This window comes from Lontra canadensis, unplaced genomic scaffold (assembly GCF_010015895.1).
Source record: "Lontra canadensis isolate GAN:19392208 unplaced genomic scaffold, GSC_riverotter_1.0 scaffold30, whole genome shotgun sequence".
Lineage (NCBI taxonomy): Eukaryota > Metazoa > Chordata > Mammalia > Carnivora > Mustelidae > Lontra > Lontra canadensis.
Genome location: NW_022631024.1, coordinates 13759824 through 13779649, shown reverse-complemented (window position 1 = coordinate 13779649; position 19826 = coordinate 13759824). Strand labels below are relative to the sequence as shown.

The 19826-nt window shown below is 57.8% G+C and overlaps 2 protein-coding genes across 2 annotated transcripts in view; both read left to right on the top strand.

Moving 5' to 3' along the window:
* The window catches only part of FAM102A (family with sequence similarity 102 member A), a 32224-nt gene extending 20605 nt beyond the window's left edge, over nt 1-11619 (top strand). Inside the window, exons 2-11 of the mRNA XM_032865952.1 lie at nt 1162-1282; nt 1501-1530; nt 3449-3565; nt 5923-5969; nt 6095-6231; nt 7927-8031; nt 8117-8309; nt 8760-8881; nt 8988-9057; nt 10423-11619. Coding sequence (XP_032721843.1) covers nt 1162-1282; nt 1501-1530; nt 3449-3565; nt 5923-5969; nt 6095-6231; nt 7927-8031; nt 8117-8309; nt 8760-8881; nt 8988-9057; nt 10423-10468 — 988 coding nt within the window. The 3' untranslated portion in view covers nt 10469-11619. The remainder of the gene's footprint in view (nt 1-1161; nt 1283-1500; nt 1531-3448; nt 3566-5922; nt 5970-6094; nt 6232-7926; nt 8032-8116; nt 8310-8759; nt 8882-8987; nt 9058-10422) is intronic.
* Nucleotides 11620-14993: 3374 nt separating this feature from the next.
* DPM2 (dolichyl-phosphate mannosyltransferase subunit 2, regulatory) lies at nt 14994-17907 on the top strand. The gene is made up of 4 exons (XM_032865951.1): nt 14994-15115; nt 15407-15496; nt 16330-16432; nt 17235-17907. Exons 1-4 carry the CDS (start codon nt 15113-15115, stop codon nt 17291-17293), a joined length of 255 nt encoding a protein of 84 aa, XP_032721842.1. The 5' UTR covers nt 14994-15112; the 3' UTR covers nt 17294-17907.
* Nucleotides 17908-19826: the final 1919 nt, after the last annotated feature.

Below are 19826 nucleotides of genomic sequence, written 5' to 3'. Positions count from 1 at the left end.
CTTCCTCAGCTGTCCAGCACGGCCATTCCTGTTAGATGGGATGATGGGGCAGGAGATAACATCTCTGCGCTGTCCCTTCCCTTCTGCGGCCACCCCTTCCTGAGCACAGGCTCTGCCAGGCGGGCCGTGGGAGGACTGGGGGCCGCACGGGGCTGTGGAACTTGTCGCTGCCACCCCAGATCCTGCTGAGCAGCTGGGACAGGCTCCAGTCACTCCCAGGGCACAAAGCATGGCCCTGTTACGGGGGTGCTGAATTTTTCAGTGTGGTAATACCCTCCCCCACCCAGGTGCAGAAGGAACTTGGGCTGAAGACCAGCTCCCCACTTACCATCCGGGAAGCTGAGGACCCCAAGTTGGTATCTCGGGCTGGTATGGTGAGAGTGAAGCATGCGGCACTGGGAGCCCACGGCTCGGGTTCGAGTCCCTGTTATGCTGTGCATGCAGTGGGCCTCGGGCCAGCGTCTTGGCCCCAGCTCCCGGTGTCTGCGAATGTGGGATTGGCCTAATGACAGTAGCTGTTCCAGACGGTTGTTGGAAGGATTGGCGTGACTGTGGGTCTCTGGCCCTTGGAGCAGTGCCGCCAAAGTGCCGTGAATGCTGTCTGGCACAGGGCAAGTGGGATATGAGCCTTAGACGGTGTTACTGTTACTGTTAACCTTGTTGTTGTTGTCCGTGGTATAGAAGGGGTCTCCGTAGCCAGGCAGCCCTGAGCGGAAGGACAGCTGTTTCCTGACTGGGCGGCATTGAGCAGCTTCCCTCACTTTTCATCTGTAAAATGGGCTCTGGGGCCAGTTTGGGAAGACTGTTGTGAGGGTCTGTTGAATGGCCAGGGGCCAGGGAGGTAATGGCAGAGGAAGGAGCCCCCAAAGCCACAGAACAAGGGTGAGAGGGCAGTGCTGGAAGCGGGGGCAAGGAGTGCCCTCCCCTCTGCCTGACCTCACCCCTACCTTGTGTTTTTTTCACTTTTTTATTACTTTTTTGTTGTTGTTTTTACAACACTACACAAGCATGTCCTTTTTATGAAAATACAGTCACTTTGTGATACAAAGTAAAAAGCGAGAGCTCTGCTGCGCTCCTCTGTCTCCTCCCTAAAGGCCGGTCCTGCCGCTGATACCTGTGTTCACCTGCCCGCTTGTGTTCCCCTGTCTGCCTGCCCTGCAGGGAGGAGGTGCAGGAGAACTGCGTGCGGTGGCGGAAGAGGTTCACCTTCGTGTGTAAGATGAGCGCCAACCCTGCCACCGGCCTGCTGGACCCCTGCATCTTCCGCGTGTCGGTGCGCAAGGTGAGGCTTGGGGGCTAGGGCTTGGGGGTGTGAGGCCACCAGTCCAGTGGCTTTAGCCCCATCCCCTGACCTGTCCCCTCCAGAGGGCAGGGAGTGAGCCCCTCCGCTCCTTGGCTTGACTTATCCCCAGCAGTGAGATTCGGGGCGGAGGTGCTGGGGAGACACGTGAGGTCCCGTGGGTTCTGTAGTTACGCTGCTGCTTCTGTCTCTCTCTGCAGGAGCTGAAAGGCGGGAAGGCTTATTCCAAGGTGAGTGGGGCTGGGAAGGGATAGTGAGATAGACTAGGTGTGGGAGAAGAGCTTCAGCCCCTCTCTGCACCAAACAGGAGGCACTCAGCTCTGCAGATGTATTCTTTCTTAGAAATATCTTTATGGATAGTCTTTGCATTTAGTACAAAGCTACCCTGGGCTTGTTGTAACACAAACGGTACAGAAGTTCAGAGTGGAAGGGGCAGTTTCCACACCCTCCTCTGCAGCCTTCCTCCCCAGATCCCATCCTTGGATTCGTTAAGGTCTTCCCAGACCTTTTAAGGAAAAGAAGATTATGACGTATGCACAGAGCAGCGAGTCAAACCCACGCGCTTGCGGTTTGGAAGAACGGAAAATGAGCACCCCGTGTGTGGACTTGTGTGTGCACAGACAGTAGGCTTCTTACATACACAAAAGGGACTTGTTCTAAACAGATTCTGCAATGTGGTTTTTCACTTGCCAGTATGCCGTGGGCACGTTTTCATAGATCCCTTTTGCTTTCTAACTGTGGCCATGCCCCCCTGTGCGGCTGGGTGGTGGGCACCCAGCTGGTCCCCTGCTGTGGCCCATCTGTGTTGTTGCCGTCTGCTCGGCACCCATGGGGACCAGTGGGAGAACGTGGTTCTGCAGGGGTTGCCTCTGGCTCTGAATGAGCCCGCTCTGCCCTAGACCCCCTTCTTGGTGGGGACACACTGCCCACCTTCTGTGGCCCCTGGGAGGCGGCCTGGCAGCAGGCGGTGAACTCAGTCTACCCAGAGGGGAAATGCCTTTGCCTCACCTTGCCCTGCGTGGAAGGTGTGTCCTTTCCCACTGACTGGAGCTCAGGAAGCTCTGTGTTCTGGGCCATCTGCTCTGCCCCGGCCCGGGCGCTGGTGGCCCTCTCCAGAAACAGGGCAGGGTGGCCAGGACTGGGCTGTGGAAGGTGCTGCCAGAGTGGAAATTTCTCCTCCCGTGAAGTCACATAGGCGCAGACAGCTGCGGCCTCCCACCTCCATCCAGCGGGTACTTACCAGACCTGCAGGCCCTTCCCTTCTGTCCTGTGAGCAAACACCCATGACAGGCCCTGCCTCCACTCTCCAGGGAAGGAAGCTGGGGCCCAGAGGGCAGCTGGTCTGGACACTGGTTGGGCCTGGTCTTGGGCTGTGTGGGGCCCTGGGCAAATCACTTCCCCACTGGAACCTTAGTTTCCTTCCCTGCCAAATGGGGGTCCCTCTGACTCGATGGCAGGGCTGGGATTTGAACCTGCCATGTCTCTGATTCTGGCTTGTGTGCGCCTAAACTCTGCAGTAGAGACTTGCATGTAGTAGGTGCTCAATAAATGCCACCTGTTGGTTTGGTTGTCCTAATCCCAGCAACCTCCCACCTCAACTCAGTTTCCTCTCCAAGGTCTGGAGACCTGGCTTCTTTCGAAGGCTTTCCCAGCTCCTATACCCTGTTCTCGAATGTGCTACCACTTCCCTCTGCAACCCTGGTGCCTCTGTCTGCATCCCAGGAGCAGCCAGGTGTTCCTACAAGCCCCTCACTCCAACCTCCGTGAGGCCCTCCTGCCCGCCCCCAACCCCCACACCGAGTTCCCACGGGCTTTCCCTCCCCCGCTGCCCGCTGGCCTGGCGGCTCCCACAGCACAGCCTTGTTTCCCAGGGAACAATGCCTCTGTGTCACAGACAACAATGTCCTTTCATCTCAGGCGCTGCCCCAGTGCACGCTGGGACGTTGCACAAAGGGTGCTTTGTGTGGCTCGGGGATGTGAGCTCCAGACCAGCCTCTGTCCTTGGGTGCCATTATGCAATACTCAGTCTGGGCTGTGGGGTGGGCCCGGGGGATCTGCCTCCCGCCCCCCCCTCCAAGTGAACTCTTGTGCCACTTGCTGGGCACCCACATCTCCCACAGTCTCCCACACTCTCTCTGTCCCTCCTAGCTGGGCTTTGCCGACTTGAACCTGGCGGAATTCGCAGGCTCAGGCTCCACAGTGCGTTGCTGCCTGCTGGAGGGATATGACACGAAGAACACTCGTCAGGACAACTCCATCCTCAAGGTACCAGGGCCCTGCCCCCCTCTTTTGTCCCCTCCCACCAAGGGGCGGGGGCCAACTTGCTCCTCATCAGAGTCCCCTGGAAGGTTGTTAAAAATACAGATGCCCGGGCGCCTGGGTTGCTCAGTGGGTTGGGCCTCTGCCTTCAGCTCAGGTCATGATTTTGGGTTCTTGGAATCGAGTCCTGCATCGGGCTCTCTGCTTGGCGGGGAGTCTGCTTCCTCCTCTCTCTCTTTACTTGCCTCTCTGCCTACTTGTGATCTCACTCTGTCAAATAAATAAATAAAATCTTAAAAAAAAAAAAAAATACAGATGCTCCTCCTGCACACTGGGAAGATGTGGTCCCGGGGCCAGGAAACCACCCTTAGTAGCCTGGCGCTGCAGTGGCCTCATTTCCCCATCTTTAATCCAGGATCGGGGTGCATCCCAGCAGTCTCGCTAAGGGTTGGCTGAAATGTGCGTCCCCGAGCGCTCACCACCTCTCGTCTCATGATGCCTGACAGCAGCCCCATGGGGTGTAGTGTCTGCTCTTGGACCCAGTTTTGCATAGGAGGGGGTTGAGGCACAGAGGTTAGATAGATCATTTGCCTGGGGTCACAGGCAGAGGTGACACTTGACTCCCAGCTGCTCAGCTTCACAGTTCAGCTCCCAACCATTGCCCCATGTGACATGAGGCTGCCCAAGCTTGCAGGGGAGAATCAGTGAGCGGAAGAACCGGCCGCCCCTCGGCCGGGGCAAACCGGTGTGTCTGCTCCTAGAGCCCAGCCGCGTGCCCCCTTCCAGCGGCCGGGCCAGCTCCCTCCCTCCAGGCCGCTGGCTCTCGGGCCTCTCAGGACAGAGGTATCTGGGCGTCCGCCGCTACCAGCACGCCTCTATTTCTGTCCCCCACCCTTCCACCTGGCTGAGAAAACAGCCTTGGCGTAACCACACCTCTACGAGCTGACCCAGAGGAAGCAGCTTGTGCCCGAAGTGGAGCCCGGCAGCAGGCGGCAGACGGGGGCTCTGCAGCCTCCCGGACCCTTCGCAGAGGGAACCGGAGGCACCCAGAAAGGTCGAGGCTAGTTTTGGTGGGGGCTAGGGCCTTTCGGTCTCGCCCCAGTGACCCTGTGTACCCGTAGGCAAACCATGGCGTGAGGGAGTTCAGTGGCCTCAGCTGCAGGGGCAGCTCCCCCACATCCTGTCTGCAGCGCTGTGGGCCCTTGCTCCTCTGGAGTCTGTCTGAGTGCTGCTCCCCTTGTCTGCAGCCTGGGGCCGTCCCCCACTTGTAGGCTGCTATAACAGCCAAATGAAATAATTTAGTAAAAAAAAAAAAAAAAAAAAGCCTCAGGAGGCACCTGGCTGCTCGGTCAGTAGAACATGCGACTCTGGACCTCATGTCATGAATTCAAGCTTCACATTGGACATAGAGTTTAGTTCCCCAAAAACAGGGGGCAGGGAGGTGCCTGGGTGGCTCAGTCGATTAAGCATTAGACTCTTGGTTTCGGCTCAGGTCATGATCTCAGGGTCGAGGGATCGAGCCCCATGTCAGGCTCTGCCGTGAGTGTAGAGTCTGCTTGAGTTTCTCTCTCCCTTTCCCTCTGCCCCTCCCCTGCTTATGCACATTCTCTCTCTCACTCTTTCGCTCTAAGGTAAATAAATAAAATCTTTAAAAATCTCAGCCCAGTGATCTCCATTTTTGTCAGTGGCGACACTGGGATATGAGCCCCCTTTCTTGTCCTATCACCCGTTTCCTGTCACTCCATCTTGGCCCAGATTTGGGGACCCAACGCTGCCTTGTTCGGACCACTGCCGAAATCTCTGCCCAAAGTGGGTGTTGAATTTCTGGTGGCTTCTTGCTTTACTTGACTCAACAAAGTTTCACCCCTACACCCCCCTCCTTGTCGGAGTCTGTGTGCACACCATCCCCCTGTGTTATACCTGGGGAGCCCCTCCCCACCCGGGTGGGCTTTGTGAACCTCCCTCCTACCTGCCTGCTGTGTGGAGCTCGTGTGCCCACGCCCACTCTCAGGCTGTGAGAAGAACCTAAGACTGGAGAGGGACTCTGGCCTCTCTCCTAGCTGTGGTTCTGGAGTAACAGTAGCTAACTTTTTCTGCCGCCTGCGCTGTGTGCCGGGCACTAAGTCACGCAAAGCATCATCTCCCCTTGTCCTCTCCACTATCCCAGGAGGCAGGCGTCAGGATTGGTCCTCGCCTCCACCTAAGGAAACGGGGGCTTTGTGCATTTCCATGGCTTTGCCAGGTCTAGCAAGGGGCAGGGACAGGATCAGAGTCCAGCCTGTTGGCAACCAGAGCAGAGGGGCCACGGGGAGGCACCTGGGCTGCAGGTGGGTGCAGTATGGCTGATTTTTCCCTCTGTGCAGGTCACCATCGGGATGCTTCTGCTCTCCGGAGACCCCTGCTTTAAGACGTGAGTGTGGGCACAGGCTGGGGGGGTGCCACACAGGGACTCTTCCCTCCTCGGGGCTCTTGGCCTCCTCTGTCTTTGACCCCCGAACGTGGGGCACCCCAGTCACAGCCATCTATCCTCCCAAGGCCACCGTCCACCGCCAAGTCCATCTCCATCCCGGGTCAGGACTCCTCCCTGCAGCTGACGCGCAAGGGCGGTGGGACCAGCAGCAGTGGCAGTGGCACCCGGCCCCCCAAGACGAGGCCCACCATCCTCAACTCAGGTATCATTTTGCACCTGCCGTCTCTGTGCCTCCCCATGGCCCAAGGCTCATCTCCGTCTCCCCAGGTCCCAGGGGGTATGCTTACTGAGCACGGGTAGTGGGATGGTGTTTACGTCCATCCATGCTTCCATGAGGCCCACGTCTGAGCCCTTCCCATAGGCAGGGCACCATGCTGGGCCCCAGGATCACAGCAGCGCCCTTACCTTGAGACTCCATCTTGCAGGAGGGACAGGAGTCAGTCAAACAGTAAATAAGTCCGTGTCACCTGCAGGTGGGACAGGAGCGGTGACTGGCACTGAAGAGCTGGCACTTGAGCTGAGCCTGAGCTGTGGGGCAGGGTTCCCAGCAGGGGCATGGTGTCCCGCCATGCCTGGCTGTCTTGCCTGTCCGGTCTCAGCATCCACCACCCTCCCCCCGCCCCCCCTGCTGACTAGAGGGGCAGCAGCAGCCCCTGCAGCCTGGGCTGCTGTGGAGCTGAGCCGAGCACATGAGTGTGCCCTTGCCTGGCACACAGTTTGTACTCTGTATTCTCTGGGTATCTCCCAGCGCCGGGTTTCTACTAAACTGTCATCATTATGAACATTATAAAAAATGCAGAGGAGACAGCATGGCGATTAGGGGGAAGAGGTGGTCCAGGAGAAGGCTCCAGCCTCCCCCGCCACCCCCGTACTCCGTCCCTGGGGGTGGACTCAGAGCCGGGAGGCACAGTGCCCCCGAGCTGATGAGCGAGCTGGGTGGCACACGCCACCCTAATTTGCACCACGAGAGCAATTAGAGAGGACGCAGGGCCGCGGGCGAAGAGCTACCTTCCCAGGCAGTGTGGGGTTTGAGCCCCCATATGCCTCTGTGACTGGTTTTCTAGCCTTCTCCTCCTGCAACCCCTGCCCCACCCGTAGAGCACCTGTCTTGAGAAACCCTGTGCTTTGGGTGAGGACCCAGGCAGGCCTGGGGGCCAGCCTGTGGCCTGGTGTGTTCTTCTCTGAAGAGGGGGATGGATGAGATGAGTTCTTCCTGCCTATGACCAGAAGTGGTGGGCAGGCAGGCACTCCTGGGGCCCAGAGTGGACCACCCCAACACACACCAGGTCCCTTGCGCCTCCTGCTGGCGAGTGCTGGAAAGTTTGTTTTGAAGTTGGGCTTATGGGTGACTTGGGACAGGATTGTTGGCCATTCTCCATTCCCCTTATTCGTTCCACACTGACCTAAGCTCATTCAAGCCTCAGGGCCTTTGCTTCTGCTGTTCCTTGGTTTGGAAGGCCCCTTTCCTGATGCCTTCTGTGGCTTTTTCCCTCCCATGCTTCTAGGAGGCCTCCCATTAAGGCCACCTCCTAGAAATCTTCCCTGATCCCAGACTGGGTCAAAGTCCCATCCACACTGCTCTCTGCTGTGTACCACTCATTTCAGGCATGGTTAATTGTGGGTCATTTTTCATTCAACACTCTCCCTTCCCGCTGGCCTGTGACACCCCATCTCCTATTTACAGCACACTGTGCAGAGGACGTCCTCACAGATATTTGTGGAATGAACAGACCTGGGCTCCAGGGGTGGACTGTGGTGGGAGCAGGGCCTCTGTTTGTCTGTAAAACGGGAAGCACCTAGCGTGCCCCCCTCTGCCCGCCGCCGACTCCGTGAGAGGCCATGTGTGGACCGCCAGGGCTGGCCCCACTGCTGAGCCCGCCCTCTCCCCGCTCTCCAGGGGTGCCAGAGGAGCCCGAGCAGAACCTGTCCAGCCCGGAGGAGGTGTTCCACTCCGGCCACTCCCGCAACTCCAGCTACGCCAGCCAGCAGTCCAAAATCTCTGGTGAGTGCCCACCTGGCCCCATACCCCCGGCCTTCCACACGCCTTGCCGGCCCCCCACTAACAGGCCTCCCCACATGCCCGCCAGGCTACAGCACGGAACACTCGCGCTCCTCCAGCCTCTCGGACCTGACGCACCGCCGCAACACGTCCACCAGCAGCAGCACCTCTGGCGGCCTTGGCATGACCGTGGAGGGCCCCGAGGGCAGCGAGCGCGAGCACCGGCTCCCCGAGAAGCCCCCACGGCCGCCACGGCCCCATCTGTCCGATCGCTCATTCCGGTGAGCAGTGCTGCTCCGTGCTCCTGGAGAATGGGCTCCTCCTGGGCACCCCCGGAACCTTCACTTCTTCCCTGTAGCACGGGGACAACAGGGTCCCGCCTCAGAGGGTTGGATGGCGATGATTCAGCCGGTGGTTGGACGCGAAGGGCACAGCCTGGGCCTGACAGACGTGCTGTCGGGGGAGGCTTCGTGACCTAGGTCCCCCGTTTACCCGTGGCACGGCCTCTCAGAGGCTCAGGTCAGCTAACCTGTCCGGGCCTCCAAGTCCTCATCCACAAAACCAGGTTGTGGGCCCTTGACCTGGGGGCTGAGGAGAGGGTTCCAAGAGCACGACTGGGAATAGGTTCTCATGTACACGCAGAGCAGCCTGAGCTCTGTACGGGCTTACCATGGTCGTCCTTATACCTGTCGCCAGCTGGACTGCTGTGACTCTGCTCTGCCCCACCCCAGGAGGAAGAAGGACTCTGTGGAGAGCCACCCGACCTGGGTGGATGACACTCGGATTGACGCAGATGACATTGTGGAGAAGATCATGCAAAGCCAGGACTTCACGGACGGCAGCAACACCGAGGGTAAGCTGCCCACGCAGGGAGGCCTGGGGGACGGTGCCGCCCGCTCCAGGGCCGCCCCAGATGCCCCTGCCCCACTCAGCCTCCGTCCTCCCCTGTGTCCCCACAGACAGCAATCTCCGGCTGTTCGTCAGCCGCGACGGCTCCACCACGCTGAGCGGCATCCAGATGGCCAATAGGTAGGGGGCGCCGTTTGGGGATGGGTCCCTAGGGTGGCCATGGGGCTCGGTGCTGAGAGCCCAGGCATGGTGGACGCTGACCTGGCTTTGAATAGCTGCTCCTCCCAACACAGCATCACCTGGGAGCGCCCACTCCTCTCTGAACCTCAGTTTCCCTGCTTGTCAAATGTCACAGACCACACCGTCTCCTCTAGAAACCTGGGGCAGCAGCCTGGGGTTGGTTCTCAGGGTTCCAAGGGTAGCTTGGAAAGGGCCTAGCACAGGGCCTGGTACACCGCCTGGGCTTTATCTGTCTTTATTTGGGACCTGCTTATCCCTTCCTTCTGGATCTGGGAACTCCTAAACATGATGACGACAACAACTCATTTAATTTACTGAATAAATATTTGTTGAGCACCAGCCACACACCAAGCACCAAGCTAGGTGTGCTGGGGATACAGCAGTGAGCAGCCCAGATTCGTGCCTGCGTGATATTTACATATGAGGGTGTGGCGGCTGACTCTGCTGCTTCCGCTCGAGTCTGTGGCGTGTCCACTGCCTCACTGAGTGAGTGAGTAGAGGAGCTGTGCCGAAGCCGTAACCCCCTGTTCCCCTGGAGCGGCCAGGAAAGTGCTCATTTAACATCTAATGCTGGGAGCGTGGGGGGCTGGGGTGGTGGTGGTATGGAGACTTGGCTGGGTGGGTCTGGGGCACAGGGTCCCAACCTCCCCTCTGGTGCTGCTATGCTGACACCTGCTGGCCAAGGCTCAAAATTGCAGCCACCCTCTCCCTGTGACTTCCTGGGCTGTCCCCCGGGAGGTGGGCAAGAGGAAAACAGAGGACACCTCCTTGGAGGTTTACACCCCCCCCACCCCAGCCCCCTATGACAGTGAGGAAACAGATTCAGGGGATGGGAGAAACCAGTTTCATCAGGACCAAGGTCTTAGCAGAGCTGCACACTGATCCCTGAATGTCCATGACCCTGTGGGTGGGTCTGGCTTCAGCAGAAGGAAGAGCTCCCCAACCTTCTGTCCTCTTGGTGAGCTTCATCATCCCTCTGTTGCCTCAGTTTCTTCATCTGTCAAACGGGGCAGGGTTCAGTCTTTGCTTGCCAGGGTCGCCATGAGAATGGGTACAGCACCCATCTCTGGGTGAGCAGCCATTGGTGCTCAGAACGGGCTCAGGCACAGCTTGCATCAGCTCTGAGATCCCACAGGCTTTAGTACTTAGCATCTGTGTTGCCCTGGGCAAGTGACTCGACTTCTCTGAGCCTCAGTTTACCCCTCTGTGAAGCAGGGCCGACTTGTAAAGTCGTTCCCAGGGCCTGTCCCAGAAGAGCAACAGGGAGGACAATCTGACCTGGTTTTCTCCTCCCCTCCCCCACAGGGTCTCCTCTGGGGTCTATGAGCCTGTTGTGATTGAAAGCCATTGAGGAGCGGGTGTCCACGCCGGAGAAGGGCCCTGCCTCTGCGGGCATCCAAGCCCGCATCATTCCACGAGGGACCTTCCCCTTCGGATCGTCATCCGCACCGCATCTCATCTGTGCCTCCTCCATGCACTCCAGCCCCGCTCCTGCCCCAAAGCATCATTCCATTGTCCTCCCATCCATCCCGGGACCCTCCTGGCCTGCCAGGCCCCGGGCACCACTGTGAATATTCTCCTCTGAACCACTAGGGGGGCAGGATGTGCAGGTCCGTGAAGCAGGTGGACCAAACAGAGACGGCCAGGCCTGCCCCTCTGGAGACCGGTCTGGCCCCTCGTCGAGGACAAGCAACAGCACCTACGTGCAGGGATGCTTGTGGCCGAGGGGCCTCTTGCCCTGTGTCCCTGCTTACTCCGGGAGCATTGGCTTAGCCATGCCCCAGCAGGGCCTTGCTCCACTGCCCCCTCGCCCTTGGGAGGGCCAGTCCATCCCCATTTCCCGCCTCCACGGCCCTCTGACTGCTTAGTGCTTCCGCTCTTCCTTCCCGTGTCCCTGGGGACCTGCTGGCAGCCTTCTCCTGGGAACCGAGACCTCAGACCCGTCCGCACTCCAGATCGAGACCCCCGCCCCCAAAGAATGTTCTCCTGCTGCCCTGGCAGCCTGCACTTTGCACACGCTTGCCTCCAGCACAGCCCCACCGGCCCTTGTCTGCCTTTCCCTTGAGCCCTTCATAAGGGTTTCTGGGCACTGCCTGCTGTGCGGTCAGCGCCTGCCTCTAGCAGCCCGGCTGGAACGCGGCACTGCCTCTCCCCCGGTTAGCTCCAGCTCGGGCTTGACACCCATGCTGAGCATTGATGGTGGCTCTTTTCTGCTTGGGGCTGGATCCTGAGCAGCTGGTTTCCTAGGAAGCCAGGGAAGGTGCCTCCCAAATCCTTGGAGGCTGGCAGTCAGGCTGGGCTGGGCTTGGCAAGCAAAGCCCCTTCTCTGTCCCTGCAGGGTCAGCTAGCCCAGGCTGGGGCTGATGCTGGAGAGGCAGGTGGGCTGGGACTGGACCAGCCTGGAGCTGGCTTCCTGGCCGGAAAAGCCTCAGCCCTGCTCTGGAAGCATCCCTCTCTCCGGGCTGGGGAGAGGCGGGGAGCAGCCTGGCCCTGCCCCCGCCCCTCGCTTCTGCCGCGTCACCCGCCCCCTCTCTGGTGGGTTGTGACTGCCCATCAGTCCTGGACAGACCTCCCTGCCGCTCTGAAATTTCACTCATTTTGTGTGAACCCAGCAGGCTGGTGTTTACCTAGTCCTGTATCGTTTTTCTTTTTTTTTTTAATTTCCCCTTCTTTTCCTTTTTATTTTTATTTTTTTTAAATTTCACAGTTTGGTATTTTCTCCTCCCCCAGGTGAGGCGAGGGGGTTCTGTTCCCTTCCATACCTGCTGGCTGGGTCCCAGCAGGGCTGGGGACCTGGATGGGGGGCCTGAATCCTGGCTCTCTCCCTGGAAGGGGTGTGGGTGCCAGTGCGGTGTCCTCCCCAGGCTGGGAGGGCTCCTTGCCCTTATGCGCCAGCTGGCAAGAGTTGGAGCTGCTGTCTTGGAACCTCCTGGCCTTGGGAGCAGAGCATTTCTAGGTTTCTTTGTGGTTGTTTTTAATCCCCTAACTCTTAGAAAATGAATGTGCGGAGCTGCCTGCTGAGACAGGACAGAGCATTTGCTGTGGCTGGAGAAGGCTCTGCTTAGCCCTGCAGGTCCCTTCCTGCCTCGCAGGCATCCGGCACTTTAAAAGGGAGCTGGCCTTGCTGTTTCCAGATGAAGTGACCCCCAGAAGATGGGAGGGCACTCTCCTCCGCTTCTGTGTCTGCATGACTTCAGCCCAGTGGGGAAGAGCATTCGGGGTGTATTTGGGATCTGGCTCAAAGTTCTGGACTTCAGACATGAAGCCGTTAGCTCTGGTGCTGTTGGGGAGTCCCCCAAACCAGGAACCCCGGCCCCACCCAAGGCCTGGTCTGGGCCTGACAGTTCACCCCAGAAGGACAAAGAGCCTGCCACAGCCTCCCCTGCCAGGCCGTGGGCCAGGGTAACTGGACTGAGAATTTGGCCACATCCAAATTAACACTAGCTGGAGCCAGAGGCCTGGAGCCCCAGCCTCATCCCCATGTGGGAGCCCTCTCTTTGACCTCTGGGTCCCTTCAAGCTCAGTGAATTCCCGCCAGGCCCACATAGCTCCTGGACTTAAAATTCTATATAGAGAGAAAGATAGACTATATTAGAGGTATTTTTGGAAAGGAATCAGTCTATGCAATGCCAGTTTGGAATCTTCTTGAAAGACAGTTTAACGTTTTTACTAGGAGATTTAAAGAAAATTAAAGTCTACAATATTTTTAGGTTACTTTTTTTCTGGTCCCCCCAAATGGACCACACGGTGTGATCTGCCGGGATGGAGATCCACCATGTTCTCCTCTGTCTTGAGCTGGGAAATGGGTGGGGGTAGGGGGGTGAGGTGGGGTTTTTGTTTTTGTTTTTGTTTTTGGTCTTTAAAAAAAAAATTCCCCTCTTTTCTAACAGAATGTTGCCGCCACCACTACTCCTTATTCAGAGGGCTGTGTTTGTATCTCTGTCCCGGCTTCTGTTGTAGAAAATCACATTGTAAGGGGGAAATCAGCCTAGTGTCAATGTCTTGATTCGGGAGAAAAAATTAAATGTTGCAGTTTTTGTTTGTTACGGCGTGTTGGGTTTTGTTTGTCGTACCGCATGGTCAGCATCAGAAGAAAGCCGGATGCGTAGGTTGACATCCAGGAATGGGGAAGGATATAGGTGGCCAGGGTCCTCCCTGTCCTGGCTTCCGTCACAATCATTACCACCTTTATTACTGCAGGTTTCCAGGGAGGAAACTGAGACCCAGAAGGGCAATTTCTTGCCACCCTTGCACCTACTTACGTAGCAGCTTTGGTCTCACAGCACAAGTTCTAAGCACCGGAACTTTCCAGCAGTCAGCCTGAGATGAGTAACTGTCTCGGCCTCAGTTTCCTCAGCTGTAAATGGGCCTGTGGTTGAAAGAAGAAAGTGGGTGTACAGCCTGGCACAGGACATGCTGAGTTTGTTCCCAACTTTCAAGTCCCAGGCCACCACGGTCCCCAGGTCTAAGCCTCTCCCTTCCAGCCCCCAACACTCTCAAGTTATAGGGGAGCCAACAACTTTGCCAAGCTCAGAAAGGCAGAGTCAGCCTGGCCTTTAATTAGCTCAGAAGTGGCAGGAAGCCTCAGCGGCTGTGGACAGGCCAGAGGGGACCAGACCTCCAGGGCTCCTCCCTGCTGCAGCGTGGCATTGTCTGCACCCCTTCTCAGGGCGGACACCCACTCATGGCCCCTTTAAACTCTGGAGGCTGATTTTGAGTCTCTTCCTCTGTTCTGCACAGCACACCTGGGGAGGGGAAAGTTGGCTCCTAGCTGAGCCCAAAGTCTGTCGTGAGATGAGAGGGATGGCATTAAGCTGTAGGCCAAGAAGAATTGTTACTATTAGCTTTGAGGAGTGCAGTCCCCATAGAGACGGGTTCAGGTGACTCGGAGACATGCTGCCCTCAGGAGCAAACCATTCCTGGTTCTAATGCATCTCTGCAAGTGTGTCTGCCCTTCCTGCACTCCCCATGTGGGAACTAGGGATACAGCTGTGACCGCAGACCCTATACCCATGGACCTCACAGGCCAGATCAACAAGGAAATGAGCTAAGATGATGACAAGCGTTATCACAGAGACACTCTGGGGGCTGTGGAGGATAGACGAGGGAACCTCTGCCCAGCTGTGAGAGGCCTTCCTTAGGATGTGTGGCATCCCAGTGAGACCTGATGGGTGAAGAGCAGCCAGCCCCGCAAGCTGTGGGAAGACTGTTCCAGACTGGGGAGGTGACCTGCATGGGGGGCCCTTCGGATGATCTGTCTGTGTTGCTCGCTGAGCTGCAGCGACACCCAGGGCTCAAAAGACAGATGGTGAAGGAAGCGGGGCGGGGGGAGGGGGGGGGTTACCCTGACCTTATCCCTGCAGTGAAGAGAAGACACTGGAAGGGTTCCCTAGGAAGCCAGGCGATGGTGAGGGGAGCTCCCCTCACAGCCAGTGGGAGTCCTCCAAACCCTGAGGATCTGGGCCCACGCCCCCATCCCCACCCCAGGTGGGGCAACAAACACTCTGCATCCCTCTCAACAGACAAATTGGGGCCTCGGTATTAGAATGTATGGTCCCCGGGTTTCGATCTCGGCTTCACCACACTCGAATTGTGATCTGCAAGTCTTCACCTCTCTCGGAGCCTCATTTTCCCCATCTGAAACCTAGGACCTCTAACCTTCCACGCCATCTGGCTCTGCCTCCTGGGATATTTGGAGATGGACTTTTGCTTCTGGGGCGAGTCCGACAGGACTGACGCACGAGTGCCAGACAATCTGGGTCCCCATTCGATTCCATTCCCTAGGGAGAGTCGGGGAACAGCGTGACCCAAGATATCCTCGGAAACTACATTTCCCGGCATGCGAAGCGGGAGGCGGCACCCGCCTGTCTAGGGACACGTAATCCCGGCCCGCCTAAAGACTACGACTCCCGGCGTGCCCTGCGGCCCAGGGCCTGAAGGGCCCGGATCCGGATCTATCTGTGGCTTGCGGCTCGGGAGTGGGAACGCGGGAGAGATGGTGAGCTCTGGGCCGAGTGCTTGGGGGACGGGAGGGGAGCAGTCTGGGAGGGGGTCTTCCCGGGAGTCCGGGTAGGCACAGGGAGCCCGGATTGCTGTCTCGCGGGCGCACCGTACGAATGAAAACGCCGTGGCCCGCACTCCCCGAGCCTAGAAAGTGATACCGGGTCAGGCCTGTCTCCATCTGTTGAGTGAATGGGAAGCTAAGAGCGGAATCAGGCTGCGACGCCACCCGCCAGTAGTGCACCCGAATGGGGAGATCCTTCGTCCGTTGAGCCCTCCTTTCCTCCAGGCCACGGGAACAGACCAGGTGGTGGGACTCGGCCTCGTCGTCGTTAGCCTGATCATCTTCACCTACTACACGGCCTGGGTGATTCTCTTGGTATGTGCGCCCCGCCCCCCCAGGCCCCCGAGTCTGACTTTCGACCCCAGCATCATTTAAGCAGCTGCTATATACCAGACACTGTGCCAGGTGCTTTCCCTGCCCTCATCTCCCGAAATCCCCAGAACAGCACCACGAGGACGATGGCAGAGGTGTCCCAGCTTATACATGAGGAAGCTAAAGCTCAGGAAGAAAGGTCGGGTCCTTCATGCTACACCGTGAATTCCTGTTACTGATTCGCTTTTTCCTGTGCTTGGAGTTCTGGGCCTTCTGGCTTATCCTGCTGGCTCCCGGGCGTGATGAGTGCCCGGAGATCTTGTGAGGGCTTTTAGGATTTTTTTTTTTTTTTCCTTGTGGGAAACTTTGTTGGTGACTGCTTAAGAAGTGCAGTGTGTTTGGAGGGCAAAAACTTGCAGAACTTTGGAGGAAATGTTAGTAAAGAAGACCTTGGAGCCTACTTGAAGATTTCTCCTGCACCTTTGCCCCTGTAGGGCTGTGAGTGCCTTGGGGCAAGGCCCTCGTCTTCTGTTCATTGCCAGGTCCCCCGCACCACCTTAGGGCAGTCACCAGCAAGTGTACAGTGAACAACTATTCAGTGAGTGAATGAAGGAAACCAACCAGAACACCCCAGATACCATCATCTTAACCGACTGAGCCACCCAGGCACCCTAGATACCATCATCTTAAAGCAGGCGCTGTCCCAGTGCTTTGACGGGGGGTGGGGGGTGGTGGGGGGGAGGTTAGCACCTGAGATGGAGGAAGGGCCGTGTTTGGCCTTGAGGGGCTGGGCCAGGCACGGGGAACACTCACCAGAGCTCTGTCCTCCACACCAGCCATTCATCGATAGCCAGCATGTCATCCACAAGTACTTTCTGCCCCGAGCCTATGCTGTCACCATCCCCCTGGCCGTCGGCCTCCTGCTGCTCCTGTTTGTGGGTAAGTCATCTCTCCCTCCACCCCAGCAGGGTATCTGGGAATTCCCTCAGCCCTCTCCCATCCCTGAACATGCTGCCACACCGCAGCACTTGCAGTACACCTGCTTGAGACCCCTGGCCCCCAGCTTACCCGCCAGGGTTTTCCTGTTCATCCTTCCAGGCTGCCAGTCAGTAGCCCTTCTGGTCTTCCCCATGCCTCAGGCTCATTAGTTTCAAATGGGATGGCCCTCATGGAGTGTCTCCCTTTTCCCCGCTCCCTCCACCACCACCATCATCACTCTGCGCACGCCTCAGTCACCTTTCACCCCCTTGTCATCACTGGCTCGTGATTCCTGCCCCCTCTCTCTCTCCCAGCACTTATGTGTGGGCTTCTGTGGGGCGGGGACTGTGTCTTCGTCATTATTATTATGTTCTCAGCTCCTGGCCAGGCTGTGGCACTGAGTTGGTGCCCAAGAAAGTGGTTTGGATGAGTCACTTGGATGACCAGGGTGTGGGTTGGGCAGTGGATGTCGAGTAGGCAGGTGGGAGGGTGGACAGGTGGACAGGTAGATGGGTCATTGAGTGGGTCTTGTGCCCTGTAGCGTCTAAAACACTAAGTGTAGCCATTTGCCTGTGTGGGCCCCATGTTGGTGTTTCTTGAATACATGGGGGTGGGTGTGTGACTTGCTGACTGACCAGGGAGGTGATCGTGGCCTTGGAGGGTGGTTGGGCAGGTGCTTGGCTCCATGTGCACCTGCCCTGTCTGGCCTCCCAGCAGCCCCAAGCCCGGATCTTACTTGGCCTTTCTGGTCTTTGTATTCCAGGAATGTTCATCACCTACGTGATGCTGAAGAACCAGAAGGTGACCAAAAAGGCTCAGTGAAGGCCCAGCGGGGCCGAGGCTGCCAGCCCTTCTTATGCCTCCCCTCCAGAGGTGGGAGTGCATAGGACCTATGCAGGCACAGCAGCCCCCTCCAGCCTGGCCCCCATGGGGCGGAGCTCTTCTGGACCTACTACTCAGGCCTGCTCCTTCCCAGCCCAGCCTTCCAGAAGCCAGGAGGGAGGATTACCTGGAAGCTTCCCCCTTACCCTTTCTGGCTCAGGGCCTGAAAGATGCTGGTCATCCAAACTTCACTTTCACACTCCCTGTGGCCTTCTCCCCGGGGTTCTACCCTCTTGTTTCAGTTTCCCTCCTGTTACCTGCTGATGTCGGACTTGGTAGGTTCTGAGGTAGCACGTGACCTTTCCCCACAGGTCCCGCTCTTCCTCGGGGGTGGCTTTCCCAGGTCTGACATAGCCCCAGGCCCTACAAGGACTTTTGGACCTAGAATGCATAAGGGGAGGACTGACAGGCTCTGGGGTTACCACCAGCCCTCAGGGTCCATTAGGGTGGCCACAGTGGGCCCCCAGACCAGCTGCTTCTCATAGAGGCCTAGCCCCCCAGCCCTAGAGCCGGCCAGCTGGGGAGAGCTGAGCAATAAACACTGGTGATGTGTTTGTCTCTGTGCCATCCCTGCCCGGGGAGCTGGGCTGCTCGGGGCCCGAGAGGGGCTGTTCTCAGGTCAGGAGACTCTGGTTCGTGCCGTGAGGGTGCCTCAGGTGCCTCCCAGATTGTCCCCGTGCTGGACCCAGGATAAAGTGGGGACCGAAAGAGATGCGGCTCTGGCAGAGGCATGGCAACATGCCACACACCACAACGGCCTCTACTGTGCCTGCCCTGCGCCAGCCCAGCTAGCATGCAGCGCACTTTAGGGACCCTTGGGCCAGTCCCCAGAAAGCCCAAGTCCATTGTCTGTCTCTTGCACCCAGCAGTCCAACCTGGCATGGCTCTGAGCGGTGAGCTGGGGGAAGCAGAGCAGGGCTGGCTCTCTGCTCAGGCTGACTGATCTGGCGCAGGCCGAGCCCTGTCTCCCCAGCAGTCCCGCCATGCCCCCTGCCCCATGCAGCCAGGTCTCCCGTCCGCAGCACCCAGTTTAAGCCTCTGTCACGCCTTGTGTGATGTTCACTCTGGTTAGCAGAGACCTCTCCCTCACACCTGCCCTGCCCTGCCCTCACTTGTCCCATCCTCTTCCTGTCCTGCAGGCCAGACTGAGCTGCCGCCTGGGCTTTGGGTTCTGTCCTCTCCCCCTCCTATAGCAGGAGTATCCTGTCTCTGATGGTCCCCCGCTCTCACAGAGGCACCAGCCCCCTCCCTGTGTTTCCTGAGCATGCCCCAGGTCCCCACATAAAGGACCCTCCATCAACCCAGTAATTCCCTCTAGGTCTCTCCCCCTTGCCCCAAAATGGCCAAATTCCCAGAAGTATCCACACCCGCTGCCCGCAGCTCCTCACTGTTGCTGTGTTCAGCATCACTCCTGAGGGGCTGTACCCACCCGGACCACCCATCCCCCTGGTGCACCTCAGATGCTCTCCATGTCCATGAGGTCTCATTCTCATATGGGGGGTGGGGCTCCTTGGGACTTGATCACAAGCCTTCTCTCCCCACACTTGTCCTTAACCAGGCTCGCCTCCTGAGCCCCAACGTATTGCCCATGCACCAGTTAACTGCCATCGGGTGTCATAATGGCACCTCAAGTTCCTCCTGTCATGATCTGAATCCTCAGACTCCCCCTCCCCAGCTTCCCCTCCTACCCCCTTCCATGACTGGCACCATCCTGTGGCCCTAACCCCAGCCAGAAGCCTGGCACACACCACTGACCTTAGATTCCTCCTCCTAGCCCCCATCCACGTGATCCCAGGTCCTGTCAATTCTCCCCTTTTCTCCCCTCCTCCCACCAGTCACCTTCCTGATGCAAAGTCACCATCCTCTGCCCTAAGTCACCAAAAGATTCCTCGACAACCCCCCCCCGCCCCTCCAATGTGACTATACATGACAACCATGGCCTTTTAAGGACATTGGAGCATCTTTCTCATACACATAAGAGAACCTGAATGCTTGTTCACGTCTCACTGCAACTCGACCTTTCATTTCCTGGGATTCTCTGGGGCCCTTTGCACACCCTACTCAAATTGGTTCTGCGTATATATACATATGAAACACCAGTTTGTGCCAGACACTGAGCCAAGAAAGGAGCCCAGCACGGTTCCTGCCCTCCTGGTGCTCCCTAGGATGGGGGAAAATGTAATAAATAAATGAACAAGAGGATTTCTGACAGCGTTAAGTGTGATGAAGAAAAGAAAACAAGGTGATGTGATCAGGAATGCAGGTACATTGGGACGTCTGGGTGACTCAGTTAAGCATCTGCCTTCTGTTCAGGTCATGATCCCAAGACCCTGGGATGGAGCCCCTGAGCAGGCTCCCTGCTCAGTGGGAAGGCTGTTTCTCTCCCTCCACCACTACCCACCCCTCCATTTGTGCGCTCTCTCTCTCTCTCTCTCTCTCTGTCAAATAAAATCTTTAAATAAAAAAAGAACGA